Source organism: Suncus etruscus, chromosome 15 (genome assembly GCF_024139225.1).
Source record: "Suncus etruscus isolate mSunEtr1 chromosome 15, mSunEtr1.pri.cur, whole genome shotgun sequence".
Taxonomy (NCBI): domain Eukaryota; kingdom Metazoa; phylum Chordata; class Mammalia; order Eulipotyphla; family Soricidae; genus Suncus; species Suncus etruscus.
In genome coordinates, this window is record NC_064862.1 from 92,118,331 (window position 1) to 92,137,018 (window position 18,688).

Consider the following 18,688-nt stretch of genomic DNA (forward strand, 5'->3'; position numbering starts at 1 on the left):
CCGCCCCCTTGGGTTTTCGCCCTTGACATGTGTCCCCTAGGGAAGTATCACGAAGAGGGACCCCCTCCCCTCAATCCCCCAGGAACAGGTTAGAAACAAAAGAAGTTTGCTGAGAGCTGGCAAACTCTTATGCATTCAGCAAAGCCCCAGCCACCACATCCACAGCCCCTTCTTCTGGGCTGAAGCCTGCAAAGTGTGCCAGGCTGCCAGGGGTGGAAGCTCTGCCAGTGGCAAGGAGCCCTTCCTTCATTGGGCAACCATGTGACTCGAGCGTGGACATGTGTAGCCAAAGATGGAGACTGAGTGGAACCAGATAACACACACACACACACACACACACACACACACACACACACACACACACACACAGACCAACCAGAAAACACGAACACACACAGGAGGGGCTGCGCCCAAAGAGGCTTCCTTCCTTCTTTCTGGGCCTGGGTGGAGAGTGGGAAGGCGAGTTTGTCAAACGGGGTGATGGGGTGGTGGTGGGTGGGTGGGTGTCCCAGGCTTGAACGACCCTGAACAGTGTGTCTTTAGCAGATCGAATCAGCCTGGCTGTCACTTATAAAAAGTAATAAATTAGTCGTGGGGCATTTTTGGCCAGGGGTGGGGGACATTAGCGCTATTTACAACACATCTGTCTCTGTCGCACGCCTGGACGGCGCTTCCAGAACTTGGAGAATGGCCGTCGGCATCTGCACTGTCCTGCAGGCCCCAGGCGGGACCTGGGTGTCGGGGAGCTTCCACAGGCCCCACAAGTCCATCCTCCATCAATCCAGGTGTCCCTTTGCGTGGACCATCGTTCCAGGGGTGCCCGGGCCGGGGCTCAGTCCTGGGCGGCCTGGGGCGGGCTGCTGGCGTTGGACCCTGTGGGCTCCTCATCGAAACTCACCTCCTGCACGGCCTCCTGCTTCTTGAAAGAGTCGCGACGCTCCGACAGGTGAAGCCGTCGCATCACCACCAGCTCCGAGTCCTGCCCGGCCCGGGTGCCACCCGCGCCCCGGCGCCCCGACGACTCGGCGTCCAGCCGCTCCCCCGAGCCCAGCTTGTCAGCCGACTGGCCCCGGCGCAGCCTGGGGGAGCGGGCGGGCACCAAGGGGTGCCCGGGCAGCGGGGAGGGTGCGCGGGGCGCTGTGCTGGCCACAGGCAGGCAGGCCAGCGGGGACGGCGGGATGCTGCTGGTGGACTTGCGGCGCCCCGTCTTGTGCCGTGGGGGGCCCAGCTTGCTGACCAGACCGTGCAGGGAGCTGGGCCGCGCATGGCTGGCCGTGGCGGGCGAGGCGGGGCTGCTGGACACCGGGGACACGCTGGGTGGGGACGAGGTGTCTGCAGGGAATGGGACAGGCCGGTCTCAGGCCCGCTTGAACCTCGGTTTTATTTCCTTTGGTGGTTTTATTTTGGGGGGACACACCCTTCAGTGCTCGGGGGTTATTCCTGGCTCTGCGCTTGAGGGTCACTCCTGAGTCTGTGCTCAGGAATGACTCCCAGCTCTACACTCAGGGATCCCTAGGGATGCCAAGGATTGAGCCCGGGTCTGCCACATCCACAGTGCTCTGGCTCCTGGTGCTCGGGGACACTCTGGCTGTCAAAGCCACATCCTCCCTAGGGGCCACTCCTCAGACCTGTTTCCTGCCGACTGTGGTTTGGACAGGATATTTATTTTGCTTTTAATCTTTTTTTTTTTTGGTTTCAGGTCACACCCGGCAGTGCTCAGTTTTTACTCCTGCCTCAGGGGATCCTATGGGATGCCAGTAATTGAACCCGGGCCAGCCACATGCAAGCCAAGCATCCTTCCGGCTGTGCTATCTGTCTGATTCCCTGTACAGGATGCTGACTGAGGTTGGGCTGGATTTGATGAACTCCTATTCATCCACCAATGCCTCAGGGCCCACGCCCCTAAGACTCCTCAGATAAAGGAGTCATTCAGACCCTCCACCTGCTCCAACCACCCAGCCACTGTCCCCAGACCTCTAAGCCTGTGCCCCCTTGCCCCACCCAGATCCTGGCCCCAGAGAGCAGCTGTGTGAGTCCAGTCAGGCACCATCATCCCTGGCTGCCAGCTGCATCCCTTCCTCCCTTGGCCCCCTCTTCCCTGGGCAGGGGAGGGGTGCCCACCTGCGGGGGCGTCGGGCGCGGGGTTTCGGCAGGAGGTGGTGGGGCTGGGCGACAGACTGTGGGTCGGGGAGCCGGAAGGGCTCTCGCTGGACGACAGGGACTGGTGGAGGCCGGAGGAGAAGCTGCGGCTGGTGTGGAGGACGGACGACGTCTGCTTGTTGATCTTCTTAAACAGGGACTTGCGACTGTGCGGTGGGCAGTGGGGAGCTCAGCGTGGGGTGCAGGGGGGGACGCTGGGATCCAGCCCAGTCCTGGCCCAGGGCCCCCTCCCTCCATCCCTCTGTCTGTCCCTCCCTACCGGTCCTGCGTCTCCCGCCGGCGGCTGCGCTTGCTCCGCCGTGCCATGCGCCCCTTGGCCACGTTTTTGCGCGCAGGCCCCACCTTGATGGACGTGTTCTCCAGGGCCGTGGTGCGCAGCGTGATCTTGCTTCCACTCTGTGGGGTGTGACAGACAGGGGTGGCCCCGGGAGCCAGCCGCACCCCGGGAGGTCACCATGGACCCACAACGCAACTCCCCAAACACAGCGGGGTGGGCGCGCAGAGCCAGGGCACACAGATTTGGGCTGGCACCCACGTACTCGGGTCTGGGGTGTACTGTACCTTCAGCAGCAGCTCCACCACGTCCATATGCACCAGCCCCAGGACCGACTCGCCATTGACATGCGTGATGAGGTCCCCTGCCCGCAGCCCGGCCTCCTGGGCGGGGCTCCCATCCTCCACGCTCTGGGGGACAGACACAGGCCTCAGTTTCCCCGACCCGACCAGGAGATAAAGAAAGGTTCAGCCTGGAGCTCAGGCGGGGTCTCTCATCTCTGTCTCTCCCGCTAAGCCCCAAGATATCCGGGGTGTCCAGCTCCCCACGCAGCCCTGAAAACTCTCATATGTTCACTGGCTGCTGTTCCTGAGACCAAAAAACCCAGCTTCTGGGACCAGAGTGAAGGGACAGCATGGGGGAAGGGGTCTTTGCTTGGTAGTGGAGAGCCAGGGTTCGATCTCCCACATCCCATATGTTCCCCAGAGCACCGCCACAAATGGTCTCTGAGTGCATAGCCAGAATAGCTTCTTTTTTTTTTTTTTTTTTTTTTTTTGGGCCACACCCGGTGGTACTCAGGAGTTGCTCCTGGCTGTTTGCTCAGAAATAGCTCCTGGCAGGCACGGGGGACCATATGGGACACCAGGATTCGAATCAACCACCTTAGGTCCTGGATAGGCTGCTTGCAAGGCAAACACCGCTGTGCTATCTCTCCGGGCCCAGAATAGCTCCTTTTGAGCACCACAGGATGTGGCTCAGCTCCCCTCAACAAAAAGTTCCGATGAGGGGTGTGGTGGGGCAGGGAACCCTAGATGTAAGGCTGCCCCTGTCCTGAGCAGCCCCAACCCAGCGAGCCCCAGCTGTGCCCCAGGATGTTTCTGCTCCCACACCCAACAAAACCTCCCTACCCCCACACCCACAGCCGCAGTGCTCCCCGTTCCTTACCCACAGCCACCCACTTGCACCCAGTTCCCTCTTCCACCCCCGTACCCACCCAGAACCCAGCACCCGGCACCACACATAGCCTTCCCATGCTCCTTCATATCCTGTGCCCCAGACACCCCCAATGCCCAGATGCACCTTCTGAGCAGCCCATCATGTGACGCCCACCACCCAACAGGCCCACCCAGTGGCCCTGTACACACCTAGATCGGGGACCCTGGGACCCAATGTACTTGTATTTGCATAATTAATCCCACCCAGGCTCTGATCTGCATGTATAACCCCTCCCACACCCTGATATGCATCCAGGCCCTTGCCCTCACCTTGATTTGCACCCATAGCTACACCCACACCCTGATATGCTTCCTTGGCCTCACCCACACCCTCACCTACATCCAGGGCTCCACCCATACCCTGATCAGCATATACAACGCTGCCCACACCCTGGTTTGCATGATAACCCCACCCACTTCCTTATCTGCATCCATACACGGCCCAAACTGAATCCATGGCACGCCCAAACCTTTATTTGCATGTATTGCCCCGCCCAGATTTGCTTCTGTAATCCCTACACCCTGCTTTTGCCCAAATTTGAATATATAACCCCACCCACACCCTGATCTGTGTCTGTGGCCACGCCCACCAATGTGTTTCATTGGCCACAACCTCATCTGCATCCATGGCCCCACCCACATTCTGATCTGCATATATAACCCTGCAATTGGCATCAGAGCCCAGCCCACACCCTCATCTGTAACCAGTCCCTGTCCATACCATGATCAGCATATATAACTGAGAAATTTGCATTATAACCCCGCCCACACCTGCACCCATGGCTCCACCCACACCCCAATTTGCATGTATTGCCCCACCCACACCCTCATCTGCATCTAGAGCCCTGACCACACTCTCATTTGCATCCATATCCCCACCCACACTCTCATCTGTAACCAGGCCCTGCCCATACCGTGATCAGCATATGTAACCCAGCAATTTGCACCATAACCCCACCCACACCCGCATCTGCATCCAGGGCCACGCCCACACCCTAATTTGAATCCAGGGCCACGCCCACAGCCTCATCTGCGCCCAGGGCCTGCCTCCGCCTTGCTCCCCGCCCAGGCCCACTGCGCCTGGCTCACCCAGACCACATGGTGCACGGTGTAGACGTCGCTGTCGCCCATGTAGACTCGGATGGCGCGCAGGCTGAAGCCGTACTTCTTGCCCGAGCTGTGGATGACGATCGGGGCGCGCAGGGGGCCGCACACGGGGGACGGGTCCCTGCTCGGGGACGAGTCCCGGGATGACGGGTTGGACGAGAGCGAGCGCGGGGACAGGGGGCTCATGAGGGCGCCGCTGCCGTCGTCTGCGGGACAGAGGGACGGGTCAGGTCGGGGCACGCCTCGGAGGGCCCAGCCGGGCCCTGCCACCGCCCCAGCTCCCAGGGCTCCCGGGCTACCTGCCGTGATGATGAGGGACAGGGCAGACACGGACGCCGACTTGGGCACGCGGCCCCCTGACGCCCCTGCCCTGGCCTTGTCGCCGCCCGGATCGCGGGGGGCACCCAGCCGGCGGCCCCGGGCAGCGTCGATGGCCCGAGGAGTGGAGTGGCGGGCGCCGGTGCTGTTGCTCCGTAGGCGGGCATGGCTGAGAGCGGCCGTTTCCGCTGGGGGCAAAGATGGGAGTCAGCCAGGCCCCACCTCCCGCCCCCACCCCAAATCAGGCCCGGCTCTCAAGAGAAACTCTTCAAGGAAACTGTCCCAGTCCCCCAATTTTCCAGCCAAGCAGAGGCCGGAGGCTCCTCTATCTTCTAGCTTTGCTTCAATGACTGACAAACTCCTATGCACCCTTGAAAACCCATCTCATGGGCCGGAGAGATAGCATGGAGGTAAGGCGTTTGCTTTGCATGCAGGAGGACGGTGGTTTGAATCCTGGCATCCCATATACTCCCCCGAGCCTACCAGGAGCGATTTCTGAGTGTAGAGCCAGAAGGAGCCCCTGAGTGCAGCCGATGTGACCCAAAAACAAAACAAAACAAAAAAGAAAACCCATCTCAAACAGCCCCTGGGAGAAACTTCTCAAGATTTCACCTACCTGAAAGGTTCAAGGGTTTTGACACCCCAGGGTTGGTCCCAGGGAGCGGCTCAGAATCCCCCAGAATAAAGACAGGCTTTTGGGGACCGCCCGGGGCTGGGCCCGTGGCCTCATCCTCGGAGGAGAAGGCAAACTTGGGCATGGTGTCCAGGCTGATGGTGTTCAGGAAAGACGGGCTGGGGCCCCGTTCGGGCTGTGAGGAGGAGGAGGGGCCTGAGGCACCTGAGGATGGGCTGGGACGAAACCTGCCAGGGGGACGAGTACGAGTCAGCCCCCCACGAGGCCTGGACTCAGTGCCAAGACCAAAGTGAGTTCAGGCTGCCCAGAAAGTTCCTATTCATGCTGCAAACCCCGCTCCCCATGCCCACTTTATAAGGTTGGCCCCCCCCCCGCTCCCCGCCCACCCACCGGATCTCGGCACTGCTCTTGCGCCGGCCCAAGTCCACCTCGCTGCGGTCCCAGGGATCCTCGCGGTCCACGCTGAGAGTCCTCTCGACCACGTTTGGGGTGGGCAGGACGGCCAGGAACTCGGAGCTGCTGTAGACCTGGGGGCAAGAAGAGAGCTACGGTCGTGGAGTCTCCCTGAACACCTCCGGATGTGGCCCCAAAAGAAAACAAAACAAAACAAAAAACAATAGTGGTGAAAACTGAAGCTCGTGAATCCCTCTTGCTTGGGGCACTCTATGGGGTGCCGGGATCCTGCCCTGGTGGGCCGTGTGCCAGCCCAGTGCCCTCCTGTGGCTCTGTTGTGGTCTCGAACTGCACCTCCAAGCCCCTGAAACCAATCCCGCCACCTCCTCCTGACAGCCCACCTTGCTGAAGCGGTGGGAGCAGGAGGAGAACTGGGGGATGTCGGCGGACGCCTCCTCATCATTGGTCTCCTCATCCTCGGAGCCCACGTGCCGGTACCTCTCAGAGCGTGCTGCAGGGAGGAATGTGCTGAGTTGGGGGCCTCTCTCGGGGTTGGGGGGTCAGGTCCCAGAAGAAAATGAAAGCCCAGTAGAGTTTGCACGAACTTAAAGAAACATCTCCTATGGGAGCCAGAGCAACAGCACAGCAGGGAGTGTTTGCTTTGCACACAGCTGACCCAGGTCCGATCCCTGGCATCCCATAGTGTCTGTCCCCCAAGCCTGCCAGGAGCGATTTCTGAGCCCAGTAACCCTTTGAGCGCGGCCCCAGGTGTGGCCCAGAATCCCTCAGAAATGGGCCAGAGAGATAGTACAGAGGCATGGCATTTGCCTTGCACGCAGAAGAACAGTGGTTCAAACTCCGGCATCCATATGGTCCCCCGAGCCTGCCAGAAGCGATTTCTGAGTATAGAGCCAGGAGGAACCCCTGAGCACTGCCGGGTGTGACCCAAAAACAAAACAAAAACAAAAGAAAAGAAACCCTCAGGGACATAGGGTTCGATTCCAGAAAACTACGCCTAACCCTCCCCAGTCAAGAAGAGGCTGTGGACCCCCAGGAAGGGTGCTAATGGACCCTGAGTGGGCAGAGAACGTATGAGGTTGGGGTCCTCCTAGGCAGGGTGAGGCCTCCCTGCTGTGTGTCCATCCAGGCCACAGGATTTGGCTCTGTGGGGGTCCCTGGGCCATGCTGGATGCTCAGGAAATCCCAGTGATGCATGGAGGGGGGTGAGGAGGACCGGACCGGGTCATGCCGGGCTTCTCGGAAAGCTCAGGAAGTCACAGCTCCAGGGCGAGGCTTGGTGAGGTTGGGCAGACGCCCCGTCCGGAAAGTCCTTCCCACCCTGTCCAGTCCTGCCCCACCATCCTGCCCCATGGGCCCCATGTACTGTCAAAGTAGCTGGTGTCGTCCTCCGCCTCCAGCTGTGGCACAAACTCCGCCTTGTGCCTCAGGAGCCCGGCCCAATCCAGCAAGCGGAAGAAGGGGTGCTGCTTCACCTCGGGGGTGCCACCTACATACAACAAGGGGAGGTCAGACCCAGGGTCCGTCCTTTCCCTGTTGCCCCTCCATGCTGTCACAGGGCAGAGACCAGCACTGAGGGCACCCCCCGTCCTGCTTGGGAGACTGAGTGAGGAACCCCAAGGATGTGAGAGTCCTCCATGACTTCTCCCAGGGGAGCTGCCTGCAGGAAAACACCCATCGGGCGGTGGCAGCCGGCCCTGAGTGAACACCAGGCAACTGGGAGAACTTGGATTGAGAATTTCATAAGACTGTGCCTCTTTGCACCTCAGAATATAGACCCCCCCAACTCTGTGGACCTCAGAATACAGGGCCCCTAAGAGCAGACTCACACCTGTGCCAGCTATCTACTATTCCTGAGGTTTAGTATACAGCACTCCCAGCAAATTCCTAGGCATCCTTCAAAGCCCCTGCTATAGCATCCCTCTTCCCAGAGCCCACATCGTGATCATACTACGACATACCAGTGCCCAGACGGTCCAGCGGGTTCTGGCGGAGCAGCCGGGTGATGAGGTCCTGGGCATCCCCGGGCAGGGCCTCATCCCCCTCTGGCCACATGATCTCATCTACAAGATGAGCCGAAGGTCAGTTTCCCACACTGTGCCCTGAGCTCAGCCCTTCTGCCTGCTTCTCTTGGGCATTTATGGGACGGGTCACCAGTGTGCTAGGGAGTCTGGGGTTTGGTCACTCCAGGCAACACTGGTCTTTTCAGCGCTGGGGAGTAGAAACCATGTGAGGTGGGTCCCTGGCTTGAACCCCAGCATCTTGCGCTATCTCTGACGCCCATTTGGGTGGCCTTGTTCATTTATTTATTTATTTATTTGGTTTTTGGGCCACACCCGGCGGTGCTCAGGGGTCACTCCTGGCTGTCTGCTCAGAAATAGCTCCTGGCAGGCACGGGGGACCATATGGGACATCGGGATTCAAACCAACCACCTTTGGTCCTGGATCGGCTGCTTGCAAGGCAAACGCCGCTGTGCTATCCCTCCAGGCCCGTTCATTTATTTATTGTTTTTTGGGGCCACACCTAGCAGTGCTCAGGGTCCACTCCTGGCAGGGATATAGGGGATGCCGGGGAGCTGTGTGCAAGACAAACGCCCTCCCCGCTGTGCTATTGCTCCGGACCCTACACTGGCACTTTTAAAGGCTTGCTGGGCTCCCCGGGCAGTACTCCCAGCCCTAGCCCGGAGGGAAGACCACGCACCGCTGACCACCTGGCCGAAGAGCTCCTCGGGCGTGTCCCCGAAGAAGGGCACGCAGCCCACTAGGAACTCATACAGGATGACGCCCATCGCCCACCAGTCCACGGGCTTGCCGTAGCCCTGGCGAAAGATCACCTCGGGCGCAATGTACTCCGGGGTGCCGCACACCTGGGGAAGGGGAAGGGGAGGGGAGGCGTCGGGGAAACTGAGATCCGGCCGGCTTCCGAGAGCCCAGGGGAGGCCCAGCCAGCCCGCCCACCTGCTTGTCCACGAACTCTCGGGTGTCCTTCTCGATGTGGTCCTCGTACAGGTTGGTGGCCATGCTCATGAGCCCGATCTTGGACAGGCCGAAGTCCGTCAGCTTGATGTGGCCCAGCGAGGTGATGAGCAGGCTGCGGGCGGGGAGAGGGGACTCAGGGAGGGAGGGAGGGGGTCACCCCAGGGTCCCCTGGCACCGCGGGGGTACCTTCCAGCCATGAGGCACCCAGAGGTGGCCCCAAAACTCTGACTAGGAGAATCCACATGGGGCGACGTCACTGAACACCTACTTTCACGTCATCGGGGAACCAAGACCCCACCTGCCCACCTGCCTGCGAAGGCAGACGGAATCGGCACCTGTCTTCGCTCTATCCGCTCAGCAGGCACCCCCATCGGCACCCCTGCCCCAGCCCTCCCCCTGGGCCCCACCCGGCCCCAACTGCACACTCGGACCAAGCCCCAAGTCACAAGCCCCGCCCCTGCCCGCAAGCTCCTCCTTATCCACAAGCCACATCCACAAGCTCCGCCCAACCACAAAGCCGTTCCCCAATCACAACCCACATTTAGCTACAAGCCCCGCCCATCACTGCCCATTGCTGATAGGCCCTGGCAAGCACACGTTCCGCCCACCAAACAGCCCCACCGAATCAGAGCCTTGTCCCACCCACAAGCCACGCCCCACTCACAAGCCATGCCTTGTTTGGGCAAGGCCCACCCATATCCATGCCCCGCCCACTACCACCCCATGGCCCATTAGCCCGCTCGCTCCCCGCTCCCCAAGCGAGGCCTACCAACCTGCTTCGCCAAATCAAAGTCTTATCCTATTCCCCGCCCCTAACCCGGAGCCCCGCCCTCATCCACAAGCCACACCCTATTAGAAGTCTCACCTGACCCACAAGCCCCGCCCACTCAGTCCACCCCTTGACAAGCCCCACTCCCGCTGGAAGCCCCGCCCCATTCAGTGACAACCACACCTGCTAGCTCCGCCCCTTAACCATCCCACCCGCCTGCACTCCCCGCCCACTCACAAGCCCCGCCCCTCGGTAGAGGCCGCCCAATCCGAGCCCCGCCCCACCCCACCCCGCGCATGCTCACTTGTCGGGCTTGAGGTCCCGGTGGACGATGCCGTAGTTGTGCAAGTACTCCAGCGCCAGCACCGTCTCGGCGAAGTACATGCGCGCCATGTCCACGGGCAGCGGGCCCATGTTCTTGAGCAGCGTGGCGCAGTCGCCGCCTGCGGGGCGGGAGTGGGGGCGGCGGCTCAGGCCGGCTGCTGGGTGCCAGGCCAGGGCAGGGCAGGCCAGGGCAGGGCATGGGAAGGGCCCGCAGCTGCTGCCCAGCAGGGGCCCCTCAAAGGCGGCTCTAGGGAGGCGGGAGGGCCCAGGCCTCGCCCTGCACCTGCCAGGGCTGGGTTCCATCCCTGGCAGCCCAGAGGGTCCCTCGGTTGCCGGGAGGGATCCCTGAAGTCAGAGCCAGGAGTCAGAATCAAAAGGAAAGGGAAGAATGGAGGGCCGGAGCGAGAGTCCAGTGGGCAGGTAGGTGGTTTGCCTTGCATGCGGCGGACCCGGGTTCAATCCCCAGCACCCTTTAGGGGTTCCGTGAGTACCATCAGGAGAGATCCCTGAGCACCAGTCCGGGGAGCCGATTCCCCCAAACCCAAACCCCAAACCAAAGGCGTGTCTGGGAGCCCCAGAGCCCCGCTCCGGCTGGCCCAGCCTCACCTTCCACGTACTCCATGACCATGCAGAGGTGCCGCTTGGTCTCGAAGGAGCAGAACATGCTGACCACGAAGGGGTTCTCGGCGAAGGTGAGGATGTCGCGCTCCACGAACACTTGCTGGATCTGGTTGCGCAGGATCAGGTTCTGCTTGTTGATCTTTTTGATGGCGAAGCGTTGGCGGGTCTCGCGGTGCCGCACCAGGTAGACGGCGCTGCAGGGAGCAATGAGGGGCAGGGAGAGGAGGGGACAGTAAAGTGGCTGGGGGTGTCACTGTCACTGAGGCCAGCTCCAAGCTCAGATGGTAACTGGACTTCTGCAGGGTATGAGTCGTGAGCAACATTGGGGTACAGGTGACCCCCAAGTAGCCACAGATGATTCTGGGAGATGGAGTGACTAGACAGTGGGGAGGTTGCTCGCCTTCTATGTGGCCAACCCAGGTTCGATCTCGGCATCCCACAGGGTCCCCCAAGCACTGCCAGAAGTCAGCCCTGAGCACTGCAGTGTGGCCCAAAAACTCAAAAAAAGTAACCCCTGAGCACTGCCGGGTGTGACCCAAAAACCAAAACAAAAAACAAAAAAAGGGCCCGGAGAGATAGCACAGCGGTGTTTGCCTTGCAAGCAGCCGATCCAGGACCAAAGGTGGTTGGTTCGAACCCCGGTGTCCCATATGGTCCCCCGTGCCTGCCAGGAGCTATTTCTGAGCAGACAGCCAGGAGTGACCCCTGAGCACTGCCGGGTGTGACCCAAAAACCAAAACAAAAAACAAAAACTCAAAAAAAAAAAATGATTCTGGCAAAGCCATGAAAAACCCAACTGAGACAATACCCGGATGGGAGTCCAGTGAGGGGGGTCGCCTTGTGCCTCCTTGCAGCTGCCCCAGACCCCCAGCCCAGAGCTAGGAGAGCTGGTTGTCCAAACCCCCCACTGACTGGCGTCTGCCCTGTGGCCCCCTGAGCAATGGGCTCTGGCTCAGGACTCACCCGTAGGCCCCGTTGCTGATGAGTTTGATGGTCTCAAAGTCATTCTCACAGGGTTTCCTCCGACACTGGCCGACCAGCGCCCGGTTCTAGAGGGGAAGGTCAGGTTTTAGGGGAAAGGAGGTATTTGCAGGAAGAGCTCAGGGCCCCTGCACTCCAGGCCAGGCTCCCTGTGTGCTCCACATCCCATCTACTGACGCTGCAAACTGCCCCTTGCTCCTCCCGTCAGCTTCACAGACTCAACTTTGGGTGCAAGAAAATTCCTGTCATCCCGCAAAGCCCACCCAGGTAGTTGTCCCTCTAGTCATGCCAGGCCTGGAAAGCCTATTTTCCTCACTGTCTGCCCGCCTACCCCACCAACCGTGGCTCTATCATGTATCTACTACAGGCAAAGCCTCAGCCAAAATCCTAGTGCCTCTCCAGGTCTAGCTTGCACAAAAGCAGATGGTGTTTGTATGTGTGTGCAAATATACAATATATGTACATGTGCCTTATATGACCACACATACATGTAAATACATTTACTACATGCACAAACATGTATGCATCTGGGTGCAAGTGTGTTCATGTCTGTGTGCCATGAGTGTGCTCCAGACAGCGCCCACCAAGCCCTGCTTGTGGCTCACCTCGGGGGACTCGGGGGCTGGGGCCTGTCCGCCACTGCTGTCATCCAGGTGACCCAGAGGCACCATCTCTGCGGTGATGTGGAAGGAGACTGACTCAGATGTGTTTCTCAGGCACCCACAGGTCACGGGGTTCCCAAGGCCACTCTTGGGCTGGAGACGTGGAGACTCCCCGAGACCCTCCTCCCGCTGCTGCTCTAAGAACCCCACAGCTGTCACCTCAACAGGCATTAGCGTTACTACGGATCCTGGGACCACCCCTTACACTCCCACCCCAGTGTCACTTGTTTCCCATCCCAGCCTTCTGTGGGAGAAGGGGACCCCATATGAGCTGAGGAGGTCCTCACCCACTCATAACCCACACTGGGCCAGTGTCAGCAGACAGAATGGGGTGCAAGTTACACTGATCCCCAGAGACCCGACAACTGGGGTTCAGCTCCTAGAACCTGACCCACATTCTCAGCCCGCAGGTGGGCAAGAGACAAGGCACAGGATGGAACCTGGGCTCCAGTCCCCAGTTCCACTCTTCCTTTTCTTTTTCCAATGCTGGATCTTGGGCAGTGCTCAGGGATCCCTCCTGGCAGCCTTGGGCAACCAACTGGGATGCTAGTTCAAGGCCTGCCCCGGGGACCAGACCATCGCTCTCGCCCAGCCTACCTTCCAACGGGTCCTTGGCCAGGCCCAGCTGCCCGATGATGTACCGGGGCAAGTCTGTCTTGATGCCCTGCCCTTCTCGGGCCTGGCCCTCCGCGGCCTCCAGCAGGTGGTAAAACTCCTCAGGGTCAAATTCCTGGAGACAGAGAGGCCGGCTCAGAAGCCTCTGCACACGCCACGGCCCCCCAGGATCCAAGGCCCCCCACCCTGAGAAACCCTCTGGTCTGCCCTGTGGACACCCACCAGGCACTCCAGGAGTCTGGCAGGCCTCGAAATGATGATCAGAAGCTTTCGGACCAACTGGACTACGAAGCCTACCTCCTCGCTGTCTGAGCGCTCATGGGCCTGTGGGAGGGGTCAGGGCATCAGTGCAGATCCCCACACCATGCCCAACAGGCACTTCTCATCCACAGGCCATGCCCATGCCCACAATAATGCCACGCTTAAACCAGGTCCTTCAGGTGTCCTTGACCACCTAAGGCCCTTCATACCCACTGATCAGGACCATCGGAAAATTATGAGCTTCTCAAGGACCCATTCGACTGGCCACACCCACGCACCGATTGGCCACGCCCAGAGCCACGCCCATTCACACATCAGCCTTTCATGAGGCCATGGCCACTCATGACCAATCACAGTATCACAGTCAAGTCCACTCATCACCCACGTCCCACAAAGACCACGCCCACCGCCGGTCTGTTTCCATCAAAGGCCACGCCCACATACCAAGCCCCTCCCACCAAAAGACCATGCCCTCCCGAGACCACGCCCACCTACACATCATGCGTTCTGTAAGGCCAGGGTCACTGCACCAGGCCACGCCCATCGTTGACCATGCCCACAAAGCCATGCCATACGCCAAACTCCGCCCATTAAAGGCCACACCACTCACAGGGTACCGCCTTCATCTACATATCATGCCTTTATAAGGCGGTGGCCACTAATAGTGTCACAGCCATGCCCACCACTGGCCACACCCACCCACGACTGCTTTGCTCCAAAGCCACGCCCACAGCAAGGCTCCTCCCACTCAGAGACCACGCCCCCACGCACATCCAGCAGCAGCCGCTCCAGCTTCTCCTGCATCTCCAGGAAGTAGCGGGAAGTGATGAGGGCCTCGCGGGACTTGGCCAGGCAGTCGCGGGCCAACTCGACGATCTGGTGGTGGATGAAGCCCAGGACACCGTCGGCCAGGGCCAGCAGGTCTCCGGGCTCGAAGGCGGCCAGGAACTCCTGCAGGCGGCCTTCCATCTGCGCCGTGGCCTGGAGAGGGCCAAGGGGTTGGGTGGGTGGGTGTGCCAGCTGTCAGCCATCAGCCATCAGCCAGCCACAGGGCCGGACAGACAGACAGAGAGATGGACAGATGGACAGACGGACAGCCGCTCACCTTGGGGAAGCGCTCCCGGTACACGTGGTTCATCATGACGATCTCGTTGTCGAAAGTCCCAGTGGCCCGGCCTGGGCTGGTGGGCAGGGAAGGATGCGACAGTCAGATGGCGGAGGCCCGGCACCACCCGCCTCCAGCAAGCCCCTGAGGGTCTGAGGGTGGCCGTGGCGGGGACCCCTCCACCCCAGCCCTGGCCCACCTGAGGCTCCTGGAGCGTGGACGCAGGCGCGGGGAGCGGCCACCCTCCTCGTCCAGGACACATTCGGAGCTGCGGAAATGCTTGGACAGGAAGCGCAGCTCGTCGGGCGTTGGCTGGAACGGGAGCTGGTGGAGGCGCTCGCGGGAGGATGAGCTTGACTGTGGGGGAGAAGGGGGTTCTCATGACCATGCACTGATGTTCGGAGGGCGCCTTGGCTCCTATGCATCCCTCAAAACCCGGCTCCAGTGCCCCGCTTACCCTGCCTGCTCCTGGCAGCCCTCTCTGCTGAGACCTGACCCTACACACTGAGTATGTATTTGTGTGTGTATCCCCGAATACTCTATCAGGGCCCCCAAATTATCTGACAACGAACGTGTAAGCAGCCAAAGACATGTTCCTCCCTCATGCCACCTCCTGACCACCCATCCAACCCCGCACACTTTGAGTACCGAGACAGTGGAGCTGGGCGTGTTGGTTCCATAGCCGGAAGATGGGAGGGATGCAAGGGACCATCTTCTGCCGTCCGCCCTGGGGAGAAAAGCAGGAACAGTGGCGTGGACAGCAGGGCCTGGGCCGGCCGGAGGAAGGACCCTCCATCCATCCAGGTGGCAGGCAAAGAGGCCACAGGCTATCTCCTCTAGGAAGTCCTCCCTGCCTCCATCTGTCAAGCAACTCTCCCATCCCAGCTACTGAGGTCTCCAGTGGCCAGCCCCTGAGGACGTCCTGCCCAGCCCCCAAGAACACACCAGCCAGCCAAGACGTGTGACAAAGACAGGGCTACCCCCTACCTTCGAGCAAAGGGGAAGTTGAGGGCAGACACCGCCGAGAAGTTCCGGGGACTGTCCAAAGGGCTGCTACCTGTCGAGAGAGCAAGGAAACTGAGTCCCGGAGTCCAGCTGGGACCTCCATAGGCCCCTAATCGCCCCAAATCACTCACCAGTTGGGACAGACAGCGGAGACAGGGGCCTGGAGAGGGTGGGTGACGGGGTCCCGACAACGAGGCTCTTGCGGTTCCCGCTGCGGCAGCTGGAGGGGGAACAAAGCAGGGGCTTGTGTGGGGCGAGTATAGGGGGAGTGGGTGGGTGGAGGAGTGGTCTGAGCACACAGCAGCTGCCTCCCCGCCGGGCGGGAGTGTCTGTCCCAACTTGGCCCACCACCTCCCACCCCAAGCCAGGAGCAGGCAAGGGAGGGCGCATGGGGGTGCCCACGATTTCTGGGTACCTTTGGTTCCAAGCCAGGCGCCCTCTTCCCGCCCTCGCGGCCCCTGCCCGCCTCGGCAGAAGGAACCTGGGACTGGAGCACCGGGGCTCCCCGCCCGCCCCGCACAGCGGTCGCCCAGCAACGGCTCCGCAGCTCCGCCAGAGTCGCTGCCCACACAGCCCGCGCCGCCAACGCGCATCGAGCAGCTCCAGGCAGCTGGGGCGAGGGAGCGCACGAGCAGGGGTGCAGGACCTCAGGGTGCGGGGTTAGCAGGCCACCACCCTACATCACACACACACATACACCCCAGGCCCCAAGATCCCAAGACAGGGTGCCCAGACAGCACCTGACATCACCTTGGCCTCAGTTTCCCCATCTGGGCCCCGCACAGTCTCACTGAACCATCCACGCATATGTGTTGCTGGTGCACCAGGTACTGTCCTGTCTCCCGCATCCAGGACCCTGCACCGTGGCCACCACCAAGGGGGGGGGGGGGAACCAAGGCAAGGCCTGGCCAGTTCCCCAAACCACCAAACCACCCAGCCAGGGTGCGGGTTCTAATTTGACAGCCAGGGCAGGCGAACATCCATTTACCCTCAAGGAAACACACAGAGGTCGTGCCAACAGTCTCTAGGCCAGGGCCCTGTTTTGGGGAGCTGGGAGGCAAAAGTGAAACCTGGTTCTGCAAAAACTTCCTCTCCTCTCCCCTGCCCCAGCTCACACATCCTCCGCCCCACAAGGCCCTCACCTGGACCCCACTTCACCAAGCCCCTCACCACCTCCAAATGCACCCTGCGGAGAGAATTCACAGTCTGCGCAGTTGCTGGGGCACGGGGAGGTGGACATGGGGGACCCCTCAGGAAAAACAACGAAATGCAACATCTCAGAGGCTCCCCTGGCAGCTTCTGGGGGTTTGCTCAGGACTCACAGGAAGTGACTATCAAGGTTATGAAGCAGCTCCTGGGTTAGAAACGGGGGTCCCCTGTTTCTCTGGGGGATCCGAGCTCTGGGCTGGGCATTTGAGGTCCCCTCCATAGCTGCCTGTGCTCCCCAATACTGCACTGGGAATGGGGGTGCACAGAAACTAAAGGGAAAACCTCCCCAGCCAGCCAGCCAGACCAGACTTGCACGCACCCCGTGTTTGCTTCTGAACCAACATTTCCGCTCCCGGCTGCTCCCCAGGCCCGGGCACACAGACCTTCCTCACTTTTTCCACCGAGCTCTTCCTCTCCAGCTCTCTGATCAGGGCGTTCCTGGCCTGGGTTCGAATCCACCACCCACCACCCACCAGGGTCCTCATGTGCCCGGACTCCCTAGACCCCCCCAAAAGTCGCAGGGAGGAGCGATCGGATCAACGAGGCCGAGTCCAGGCGCAGCTCCGAGGCCCGGCCAGGGCCCCCCGCCACGCCGCCAGAACCGGGGCACCCCGGGGCGCACGCCCGCCCACCCGCGCGCCTGTTACCTCTTGGACCGCTGCAGCAGCGCGCCCTTGGCCAGGCGGCTCCGGTGCCCGGGGGCCGCCACGGCCGTCCAGTAGCTGGGGTCGGACATGCCGCCGCCCTTGGTGCCGCCGGGGACCCGGGAGCGCCCACCGCGGCGGCGGGAACGGCCCGGGGAGCCCCGCGGAGCCAGGCTGGGGGCGCGCGGCGCTGCGCGGCGCGGTCGGGTAGGAGCCCGCGGCTCGGTTCGGAGCCCCGCCTCGGAGGGCGGGGGGCGTGGCCTGCACGCGGAAGCGAAGCGCGCGAGGCGGGCCCTGGGCGGGGCGTTGCTAGGGGAGGGCGGGTTGTTGCCATGGCCACGGAGCCACGAGCGGCTCCCGGGGTTTGTGGGAGGGGCGTTGCTAGGGGAGGGCGGGCTGTTGCCATGGCCACGAAGCCATGGGCGGCTCCCGGGGTTTGTGGGCGGGGCGTTGCTAGGAGAGGGCGTGGCGTTGCTACGGCCACAGATCTGGAAGGGGCGGGCCCCCGGCTTGCTGCGGGGCGTTGCCATGGTCGCGGGCGGTGGGCGGGGCGTTGCCAGGGAGGCGGGGCGGGGCTTCGGAGCGCAACTTGCTTCCTTCCTTCCTTCCTAAGGTCCCTTTGAAGACAAGGTGCCACCCTTGCTCGCCCCACTTGGCCCGGGAGACGCTCTAAACCCACCCAGGGCGGGCTCCTGGCCACGTCAAGCTCCTAGCCTGGAATGCACTTCCTGTCTGGCCCAGCACAGCACCCACTCCTCCAGGAAGCCCTCCCTGGTGTCTGTCCTGAGGCTCAGTCTGGCACGGGTCGGACCCCTGAGAGCTTATTTGGCCTCGCTGCCGTCCCCTGGCATGGAGGGAATGCTCGGCAGCTGCAGTCAGCAAGCAGACAGCTGGGTGAACGCGCCGAGCACCGTTGCTCCCGCCAGGATCCGCGGGCGGCACAGCGAGGCGGGGCTCAAGTTGGCATCAGTGCGCACAGCGGCGCTGGAGCACCAAGGACGCCCGACGGGTCAGTCCCGGACCACGAGTGGCCGCTCCATGGGAGAGGGCCGAGTCAGAGACGAGCGGTAGGGCGAGGCGCCTCGCTCGTGCCTCCCTCGCCGCCGAGCCCCATCAGAGACGACACAGGAAACTCAAAAGCGTCCTTCCAAAGGCCCAGGGCCTTGGGGAGCGAGGGGTCCCGGGCACCGCCGCTGATGGTGGGGAGCACGTTCCTTTGGAGCCAAGGGGCAGACAGGCAGGCGGGCGGGCGGGATCGGGCGTCTCTTGCGCGGAGGACGCAGCGACCCGCGCCCGAGGACGGCTCTGCCCACGCGCCCCAGTCCCGGCTGAGCTCGCACCGCCTACGGGCCCCATCCCCGGGGCCGCCTCTCCCACGCCCATCTGGGCTGCTGC

The 18,688-nt window shown here is 61.7% G+C and overlaps 1 protein-coding gene across 1 annotated transcript; it reads right to left on the bottom strand.

Moving 5' to 3' along the window:
- Positions 1–368: 368 nt before the first annotated feature.
- On the bottom strand, positions 369–17,567 carry MAST3 (microtubule associated serine/threonine kinase 3). The gene is made up of 26 exons (XM_049787753.1): positions 17,297–17,567; positions 15,572–15,660; positions 15,423–15,492; positions 15,084–15,162; positions 14,635–14,792; positions 14,436–14,511; positions 14,102–14,311; positions 13,292–13,393; positions 13,052–13,184; positions 12,398–12,465; positions 11,775–11,860; positions 10,797–11,005; positions 10,171–10,309; positions 9,077–9,209; positions 8,820–8,985; positions 8,080–8,181; positions 7,485–7,607; positions 6,502–6,611; positions 6,098–6,234; positions 5,690–5,934; positions 5,055–5,261; positions 4,738–4,961; positions 2,722–2,844; positions 2,420–2,556; positions 2,122–2,306; positions 369–1,332 (listed from the first exon to the last, which is right to left on the bottom strand). The coding sequence occupies exons 1-26, from the start codon at positions 17,383–17,385 to the stop codon at positions 833–835; spliced, it is 3,900 nt and encodes a 1,299-aa protein (XP_049643710.1). The 5' UTR covers positions 17,386–17,567; the 3' UTR covers positions 369–832.
- Between the last annotated feature and the right edge of the window lie 1,121 nt (positions 17,568–18,688).

Bases quoted from the DNA above. Each gene is read 5' to 3' on its own strand.
- MAST3 (XM_049787753.1), bottom strand. From the start codon at position 17,385: ATGTCCGACCCCAGCTACTGGACGGCCGTGGCGGCCCCCGGGCACCGG. The intron at 15,163-15,422 runs GTAGGGGGTAGC...TTTTCTCCCCAG, and splicing joins AACTTCCCCTTTGCTCGAAG to GGCGGACGGCAGAAGATGGT. The intron at 5,262-5,689 runs GTAGGTGAAATC...CTTTGCCCCCAG, and splicing joins AAAACCCTTGAACCTTTCAG to CGGAAACGGCCGCTCTCAGC.